At 35.9% G+C, this 10,110-nt stretch overlaps 1 protein-coding gene across 2 annotated transcripts in view; it reads left to right on the top strand.

Annotated features, from left to right (window-relative positions):
* The window catches only part of LOC105223563 (nuclear pore complex protein Nup88), an 85,578-nt gene extending 76,153 nt beyond the window's left edge, over positions 1 to 9,425 (top strand). Inside the window, exons 3-12 of one of the 2 annotated variants that reach the window (XM_049454473.1) lie at positions 3,705 to 3,830; positions 5,520 to 5,781; positions 5,938 to 6,038; positions 6,110 to 6,278; positions 6,347 to 6,489; positions 6,675 to 6,778; positions 6,850 to 7,456; positions 7,518 to 7,677; positions 7,754 to 7,842; positions 9,125 to 9,425. In XM_049454473.1, coding sequence (XP_049310430.1) covers positions 3,705 to 3,830; positions 5,520 to 5,781; positions 5,938 to 6,038; positions 6,110 to 6,278; positions 6,347 to 6,489; positions 6,675 to 6,778; positions 6,850 to 7,456; positions 7,518 to 7,677; positions 7,754 to 7,842; positions 9,125 to 9,188 — 1,825 coding nt within the window. In that variant the 3' untranslated portion in view covers positions 9,189 to 9,425. The remainder of the gene's footprint in view (positions 1 to 3,704; positions 3,831 to 5,519; positions 5,782 to 5,937; positions 6,039 to 6,109; positions 6,279 to 6,346; positions 6,490 to 6,674; positions 6,779 to 6,849; positions 7,457 to 7,517; positions 7,678 to 7,753; positions 7,843 to 9,124) is intronic. The other variant, XM_049454474.1, reaches the window with a different exon arrangement.
* Positions 9,426 to 10,110: the final 685 nt, after the last annotated feature.

A 10,110-nucleotide genomic window follows, 5' to 3' on the forward strand; every position in this document is an offset into this window, starting at 1 on the left:
ACATAATTTTACATAGAGAGCGATATAGATGTATAAGCGAGATGTGTTCAAAAATTAACGGCGATTTTCATTTTTGAAAAAATATTTATTCATCATGTCGTCGTCTGAAAAATAAAACAATGACAGATTCTTAATGAGTACGAATGCGCTTCATGAAGCAGCAAAACAAAAAAAAATAACATTTCGATTTTTTTGTACAGGCTCTTTCAACGAAGTGCCTTAAATGTCTTATGTGCTTGTAAAACGGCGGCACTTTATTATTGGAAGTAGGAACAAGTCCCACGGTTGGCGCCAGGTCATCGTTATGTCTTTGGCCAAGAATTTAGGAACACATTTTTTGATATATTTCTTTTAACAAACGAAAATCACTAAGCTAATAAAACAAGTCACACTTTTGCGGCCGCTGCAGTCAAAGAAAGTCATGAATACAGCTGAAAATTTTATCTTACTTCAGCGGCATATAATCAAAATATTAAGAAAGAAAGTGAACTTTACAAACCCGCCAAATTTTAATATTATAATTCTTGTTATTTTTTGAACACACCTCGTATTATAGAAATATTCGAAACTAGTATTTCTAGTATTATTCGATAGTATTTCTCTGTCATAATATTTGCTTCAAAATAAGCCTCAGTATCAACGATTGCCTCTTCATCATCACTAAATTGTACACCACATAGCATACCCCCTGGAAAGACTCAAAAAAAAATCCGAAGTGCCATCAGTTACATTAATTTGTGTCTCGATGTATCAGGCGATTTTGCGTTCATTCGGCACTCTAAAACTTCATATACGATAGATTAACACTTTCCTTTGATACCTTTGGAATATTAATTATTTCGATCAACCTCATTTGCTGCCATTGAAAATCATTTCGTGTACCTTTTATGCGTCCACAACTGTCCATAACCGCCTCTTTGTACTGATTTTAAAACACTAATAAATAGTAGCTTTGGCGGACTCCGTGTCCGGATAGTTGTAAAATGTGTCCCTGGAATTTAAATGTTACCTCTCCCGAACTTTTCGTCGGCAAAACCTTCAAAGATGGCCGAAAGATCGTTGAAAACAAGTCGGGTTCTGGACGACCTTAGACTGATGACCTCTTTAACTGATGAAAATTTTAAAATAGTGAAGAATATGGTGCATCAAAATCGTCAGGCAGGTGTTAGAGAGATGGCAAAAGTGCTCGACATCTCTCGCGAGTCCGTTCGAATGATTTTGTCGAATATTTTGAGTATGAAACGCGTTGTTGCTCGACTTGTCCCGATAAAGCTGAAATTTTTGCAAAAGGAGTACCTTAAACAGGTCTCTTTGGGCATGTTTAATCGTACGACTTCCAATCCCACTTTCATGGATAGCATTATAAGTGCCGATGAGACATGGGTTTATGAGTTTGACATGCAAACAAGTCAACAAACATCCGAATGGAGTAAAAACACGAGCGAAACTAAAAAAAAAAGACCCTAAAGCCGATCAAATTGTTTTTTTTTTTTTTCATTGTTCTTTTTATATTTTCGTGGTTTTGTGCATCATGAATTTTTTCGAAGTGACAGACGGTAAATAAGAAGTTCTATTTGGCCATATTTAGACGTTTGCGTGAGAATATCCGTCGAAATAGCCGGAATTGTGGAAGAACAAGTCATCGATTTTACACGATGATAATACACTATCTCATCGAGCCGCGATTGTGACCGAATTTAAAGCCAAACACGCAATGAATGCCATCCATCAACCGCCGTATTCACCAAATTTGGCTCCGTGTGATTTATTTTCGTTCCCCAAGCTGAAATTGCCGTTCCGTGGGACCCGTTTTCAGCCGCTCGAAGAGATAAAACAAAATTCGCTGAAGGAGCTGAAGGCCATCCCAAAAAGTGCTTATGAAAAGTGTTTCGAGGACTGGAAAAATCGTTGGCATAAGTGTATTACATCTGATGGGGATTACTTTGAAGGCGACAAAATAAATATTGATGAATAATTAAATATTTTGCGTTTTATTTACAATTTCCGAGTACTTTTTTATCGCAATGTAGTTCAGCGAATCAAGAGACAGCGTCTGCGCTGGCTAGATCATGTTATCCGTATAGAAAAGAACACAGTTTTCGATGTAATACCCAGCAGTGGAAGCAGAGGAATAGGAAAGCCTCCACACCTTTGGAGAGATTAGGTGGATAAGGACCTGGCTGCACATAGTATCTCGAATTGGCGCCAAATAGCGAAAAGAAGAAACGACTGGCGCGCTGTAGTTCATTCGGCTATAACCGCGTGAGTTCCGTCTACCTCAGTAAAGAAGAATAATGCTTGCTGATCATTGTAACCATTTTTTCAAAAACCTTCAAAGTGAAAAGTCGTAAGGGACATCGAAGAAAATATGTCTTAATTGCATTGAAGGCACTTTGTCGATACATGAACTCCAATTAAAAAAGAACATTAACTTAGCAAAAGACTTGTCTGTACTAATTCAAGTCTGATCTCCATATTGTGAATCAGTAATAGAACATAAATTAAGCTAAAATTGGTCGGGACTTTACACGTCTATATTTAAAAAAGAAGAAGAGTGTTGAAAGAGTTTTTAAGTATTAATTCATGAGCATCAAAAATGCCACAAAAATCTAAAACTAAAAAAAATGCATTTCAAATATCTTTCAACTTTAACTTACACATTTACTCAGCCATGTAAGCCGCCTTTTAGGCGCTTATCAGTGCGTAAACACTACAACTGTGTAAATAATTAAAGCAACGGCTTAGCGAAAGAGATGATGCATAAATGTCTTCGCATATGCGTTGGTACATATGTGTGTGTTTGTATACACTCACACATCACATATATATCTCTAATTTCCTGGTAACTTTATGCATAATTTAACGTAAACAACACATGTGTGTGTGTGTTTATGTGTCACAGTGCGTTCAGCTATGGTAAAATCGCGCTGTAGTTTTTTCTTACAAACACTTAAGACACTCTAACGCCCTCCAACTGCCAGGCTTGGTTGACTTCCGCGTTGCATTACGAAAATTTTCGCGCATAAATTGAGCTTATCAAAGTTGTGGGCGCGGAAAAATGTGTATTTTTGTAGGCTTATAGGCACATGTGTTGTTAGTAAATGTGATTTTGCTTTTTATTCCACCTTTGACGCTAGTTCAGGTAAATTAACTCATTTAAGCAGCCTCCCTTGGGTTTACTGATTTTCAAACACCGCAAAGCAGCGCAAGGAAACTTGGTTTGTTACCGTTATAATTTTGTATATATATTTTTTAATTTTTTTCAGATTTTTTTTTTATAAATTTCTCTCAAGAACTCTTCTGCCACACACGCAAGCGCAGGCTTGTAATTATATATGCATGTGTGTCGGGCAATAATTAGTGTTTGTGGGCTCAGCAGCGGCTTTTCTAAGTGAATTTATGCGCCAACATTTTAAACCGCATTAAGCCAACAAAACTACATAATTTAGCTGGCAAGCGGCTGCAAGTAGCTTGTGTAAGCCACAATTTTTGGCTAATGAAATAAATATTCATATTTTAACTGCTTAAATGTTTGGCCACATTGTTGTTGTCTTTCATTTGTTTTGGTTTTCCTACCACCCTGCCAACAGCTCTCTTTTTTTTTTGCAATTTCTTGTTAATTGTTTTCCCTATTTTATTTTATTTTTTTTATTCTCTAATTCCTTTTGTTTTTCTTACTTTTTTTCTCTTTTTGTCTGTTGCAGCGCATTTAATTTGGACTCGCTACTGTTTAGCAACAATCCACACCTGGAACTGCGTCAGCTGCGTTGGCATCCATTTTCGCCTACCGACTCACATCTGCTCGTGCTGCTGTCGGACAATACAATACGGTAAGTGTTGCAGTGTATTTTCTAAGCCAAGCGTCTAATTTATTGTTTAGATGCTAGGCCGCAATGTACTACAGTGGTGGCGTGCAATAATTGCCAACTAGAAATAAATAAAAAATCGGTTAAAGGTTATAAATGTCACTAATAGTGATTATTATATTACAAAATTGAGATTTTTATATTTGCATCGAGTTATCCACCATAAATTCGTTTAGTTTTTTGAGGTTAGAATTTATTAGACAAAAATAGAGTATAATATAAATGAAAAAATGAATAAAAAATAAAAATCAAAAATGTATTAAAAAAATAAATAAAAATAAATTTAAAGTATAATAAAAATAAAAACCAAGTTTATAAAATAACAGAAGTATGAAAAATATAATTAATTTAAATTAAAATTTAATTAATTTATAAAAAATATAAAAAAAATAAATAAGAAATATAAAATAAAAAAAAAATTAAAAAATTTCTTCCACAAATATTTTACCGTAATATTTTAACCCTCTAACGCTGCCAGAAAAGGTCCTTTTGAACTTTTTTGCGAACGACCCCTTAAAAATTATTTTACGAGAAGGTGAACTGTTAAACACACCTAAAAACATTTTTGCCGAAGCTTTCACTAAATGCTCTCGAAGACCAGGATTAATTATGTCTATAAGTTTTACCAGAGTATTTTAAGGTTAGAATTTTTTTCGAAAAGGAGGGTCAATCAATCTTTAAATTTCTTATCATCCGAAATAGTACTTAGTTCCGTGTAAGCCGTACACCTAGAGCAACTGTAAATGAACTCAAGGGCATCTATCAACCTCTTCAAACCTTGCGGTCATTAATGTTTAATTCACCCGTTTCCAAGGTGGTTTTCGAGAGCCCAAACAAAAAAAAGGCTGAAGAAGATTTAGTCGCTAGAAACGCTATTTTAAATTCTAAGATGTTCCTCGAGCAACTGATACCAAGAGGGAAGCAGTTCATTGTGTTTACCAAGACGAAAAAGACTAACATAACCGAATAAGCTTTGAACTAGACCCGTCTCTAAGAATTCTAATCTTTCGACTGAAAATACCGACATATTCATCAAATTCCTTACGAAACCTCCAGGCCCTGATTCAGAGCCACTTCGACTGATCCATTTATATGCTTTTATACTGCGCAGTAGAAACCTTTTGCGTTCAAGAAGATTTTTCCAATATTTCTCATTTGCTCACCTGGACCTTTTTTAGGTATAATTGATTATCTTTAGGAGCTAAACCTTAGGATCAGCATATATAACAGTTTGAACAAAAAAAATTTTAAAAAGCTTTTCATATTTAGTGAAAGCTTAAGCCAGTTAAAGCTTTCAGCTCTTTTGAGCACCCCACTTTAAAGTTTCAATAGACATGATCATTGCTGAAAATTATTTAGCAAGGCAAAGCTATATCTAGAAGTATGGAGTTACAAATTTTAGCTAAAAAAAGTATGAACTTCATAGAGCTTTTAATGGAAATTAAAACTTTCATTATAAGTATGTAAACCCATGCTTCTGTTGTCTCTCTTGTAGTACTATAATCCCCTAACAATTTTCCATGTATATAATGTATAATGGTCGTGAAAAAGCTTTGAAGCCCCGTCATAGTTACATTCATATAACTTACTATTCCTATAACATTTTACGACTAAAATTGATATAATTTCCAAAAATCCATATTCCCTTTTCAGCGTTTATGATAATTCCACTCTACGTCACGTATGGAAAGTCGGCCCAGTGCCGATGAAGTCTGACAATAATCTCAATAGTTCACTACCAACGGCCCTACTGCTTGGTGAATTTGCTGTAGATTTTGATATAGCTCCTGCTGTAGCCCCGAAGGAAGATGCAGTCTTGAACTCTTCAACAACTATTAATAACAACACCACAAAGGATGTGCTAAATCATAGTCGGAATCTGTCGAAGGCCTTTAATGAGACTGTTGCAGGAAATGTAAGTGTTGATTTTACTATTATTGACCTGAACTATTAAAAAATTTACAGATCAATTTAAAATTTCTGTTCTGTCATCATAATGATCCATAGACCCTCATAAACCTCTTCATACAAAACGTCTCTCTCTAACCTCATTTTTTATTATTATTTCAAGCAGAAAAACGCACAGAATTCCGAACGCATTGAATGGCCCATTATTGTGCTGCGTGAGAATGGCAATATTTATGTACTAATGGCCGGACTAGATAGTCATAAGTAAGTATTCCCAATATATATACATATTTATATAGCCAAATTTTTAACTCAGTCATTATACTCCCCCGCAGACCACGCCTACAAGGCCCACTTACAATTACGCCGCAGAGCAACGATAATTATGGCTTGGAATCGTGCGCCATTTTAGTCATTCCATCTCTGCCGCCCACACTGGTCATTGCCGAAGCGAATGGCACGCTGCATCATGCACTATTTCTCGAGGCCGAGGAGGCAGATGAGGTTTGTAAAGGAGACTTAGTCTAATATTTACAGTATAATTCTTCATATAATGTGCACTTCTTTTATAGTCCTTTAACGAAGTAGACGCCAGTTTGATCATACATCCATCTGAATACACGATACATGTGCTAGAGACAGTATTGCTGGAACTGGGCTTACCAAAAGATGATCCAAAATCGAAGACCTACAATTGTCCTATACATTTGAAACGGTTTGTATGAGTTATAGCTGGCTTATATCAGCTCTTTATTATTTAGCAGGTAGTATACCTTGCCTTTCTAAGTTTGGAAGTTATGTATAGTTTCTAATATCAACTAATAACCTATAAATTAAGGGTGCCTGCCTTTATGTCATAAGTTACATCCCAACTTATTCGTCCTTTCTTCGTATTTCCAGCGATTACATCAATGAGATGCGCTATTTTGCCTATCACAATGCCGGACTGCATGCGATAACCATTAATTTCATCTCTGAGCTGCAGCGTTTCGTAGAAAGTGATGGTAAGTAAACAAGTCCCACGTACCAAAAACGTAATTGCAATAATGAATTCTCATCTACTCTCTCTCCACAGTCGACTCCGACATCAGTCCACTCTCCATCGCCTCGAATGCCGAATATATCGTGTGCACTAAAATCGACGCCAGCGAACGTATTAATGCCGTACTCGGCTTTGTACTACTCCAAATGCCTTCGGGCGTTGTTCTACTACTCGGCAGCGGTGAAGTTATCAGCTTGAAACTCATCATCGATCCAAAAATACTTGTGGAAACAGTGAAAATTAAAGAGGAAACCGATAAATCATTACCGAAATTGGAAGCCAAGTCTGAATTGGATCGCATGTTGGAGCCCTCTTTTGTGGATCACATCAAAAGCATGCTTAAGCGTGATGTCACCCAACCCATACTCTCAGTGGACAAAACAAGCACACCAAATCCGCAGGAATGCTATGAGCTGCTCACACAAGCCATTGAGGTTCTGCGCACACAGTATTTGAAGCGACACGAATTGGTGCGCGCTGAAATCACAAAGCGTGTGAACACCATTAAGTTGCGTAAAGAGCAGCAGGAACACGAGATTGCCGATTTGGAGAAGGAGCGTGAGAATATACGCGAGACAGCGCATCGACTGGCCGAACGTTTTGAGGAGATCAGCGATCAGCAGGAGATCATAACGAAGAAGTATGCAAATGAAAATGTTTTTTTTTTTTTGTTAATTTTAAAATCATTATTTTCGTTGTAGATGCCAGCATCTTGTGCGCCAGGCACATACTCGTCTACCCACCAATCCAATTGCTGATAAGGAATTCGCCCAGGAGGTGGAACGTATCAATAAGGAGACTAAAGCCTTGACGAATTCTATGCAGAAGGCGCGCGATACCATCAATAAGCAAACTTATCATGTAACCATTAGAAATATTTTATATTTTTTAAAAAAATGTTACGGACATTTTAATATCCTTTTTGGTTTTCTTACAGATCTCCAAGTATAATCAAACCGCTAAGAAAAAGACCTTCCATTTACCAGAACGTCAAGAGAAGAACATTAAGGAGATACTTATGCAGATGTAAGTCAAAATAATTCAATATAAATTTGTACGAATTAGGTTAGAATTTCCGTTTTTAAACCTGTATCCATTGTTTTGAGATAAACTGTCGAGTGAACCATACTTGTTCAGATGAAAATATGGAATCGCGTCAGTTATGTAAACCCGATCGCTGTATGTAAGAAGTCCTGTTATAAAATTTTTGTCCATTCCTGATAGTTACACCCATTTGTTGTCAGAATGCAGCTATGGTCGTAGTGCTGAGTTGGTTAAGAATTCGTCAGCCTTTAAGTAGTCATAGTAGGAACTGCTTGTAAAGGAGTGCTTTATCTTCCTAACCAGAAGTACTCAGGGCACACTGTGTAGATTTTCGACAGTACACAGGTCTCCCGTGTTTGTTTGGAGTGCAGTGTTCTCGCACTGATGGCGAAACTGCCTCCTCCAGGTGACCATACCTGTGCTGCGTAATTTATGACCGTCCTGTCGATTCACTTTTAATCGCGGTCGTATAGGGAATGAAAGGATACGTGCTGTCCAGCACCAGAAATCTTTGGCTTGTTGATAGTTAGAATTTTAAAGAGCGCTACATTGAAATCCAATCTGTACTTTTTCCGCTTAACTTAAAATTTTTGCCTCGAAGTAGTACGAAGGGTTGCCGATCGCTCAAATAATTCATGGTTCACCTCTTCAACCCTGGAGAAAACGTTGATTGCTCGATGTCTTCTAATAACGTCGTGTGATTGACTGTGTCAAAGGCTTTTGACAAGTACAACGCTACTTTATCCAATATTTTTGTTTAACTATTTGCTATTCTTTAAAAATCAAACATGCTACAATTCCCTCTATCAGCAAGAGCTAATGTGGATTCGATAGAAGTTGTTTACTTATACAAATCTTCTTGCATGAAAGCTAGAGCAGTCAGCTGGGTAGTGAATTTTTAACATGTGTTAAAATCTTATTTAAATATAAACAAAATTTTAACGCCTAACTGTCATGTATAAAATAATATTTGAAGCACTCTGTTGTTTTTGCTTTTCTTAGCCTAAACACACACCTTACATTTGAAATTTACAAATCTTAAATTAGCTGCCGTACCCTGTGCAAGTGTGCTGCACCCTGTGTCCAGTGTACAGTACGCATAAAAATATTTTGTGTCATAAGAAATTGTGTGTAGCAATAAATTTGGTTTATTTATTAGACTTTAAAAATATATTTTAATTGTTTACTACAACCATTAATAAATAATAATATTTGCATTTTTTAATTAATATCTTTATCTGTTTGTATTACTTTTGTTTTACAGTGCCGCCGAAGTGGACTCCCAAATCCGTGATGTCAAGCATATCAACCAACAGCTTGGTGTTTAATAAAATTCCCCAACATCATCGAATTTTTATTACACTTACTATAATAATATATAATTTTAAAGGAATATTAAGCCAATTAGTTTAGTTTTCCAGCGCGAAAATGACAAAACAATAACATTTGTTCTGTTTCATTTTGCTTTTTGTTTATTGATTTTTATCCATAAATATTACTTTCTAATCATATAATTTAAAATAAAATGCTCAAAATTATCAAGTGGATAGAAAATTAAATGTTGTTTACAGTTAAATATATTCAAAGCCCATCAGTATTAACTCATAATAAGCGCTAAGAACGGTGGTTGACGATGGAATCAAAAATATTTAATTGCAAAGTCCTTTTCCATATGAGGTTCTGCTTGACTGACGTTATGTAGCACGTATACATGAATTCAGGTGATAGGTTCATGTAAACCCTGTTGCAAAGCTTCAGTAATTGTTTTTAGAGAACATTTTTTTCTCGAAGATACTTAAGAAGAAAAATCCATGTTGTTGAAGGTATAGTGGCAAAATACATTGCCCAAAAAATGTGAGGAATACTGTCATGTCAGCTTTTGGAACAGAGACATCATGCAACTACCCAGACTGGTTTAAAATGGACTGTTGTAGACACGAGTGAGTACTATAAGGAACCTCGTATTTATTTCGGACTGGTCCGGAAGTGTAAACGAAGTTTCATAAAAATTGTTGCAGGCTTTCAATCTAAAAAATCCAGATGCCAAATTTTTAGCTAGTTCCCGTACCAGTCAGTTCTCCATTAAAAAAAAAATTGAATTGATAATACTTACACTAAAATTAATCTTCAAGAGATCTACTGGGGTATCAGTTAGGCAGAATGACATATAGATCGAAAGTTTGAGCAGAAAAATATAACTTACAAACTTTTCCTTCTATCATACCTGTAGACCTTCCTACGGAAACGGTG

This window comes from Bactrocera dorsalis, chromosome 4 (genome assembly GCF_023373825.1).
Source record: "Bactrocera dorsalis isolate Fly_Bdor chromosome 4, ASM2337382v1, whole genome shotgun sequence".
NCBI lineage: Eukaryota > Metazoa > Arthropoda > Insecta > Diptera > Tephritidae > Bactrocera > Bactrocera dorsalis.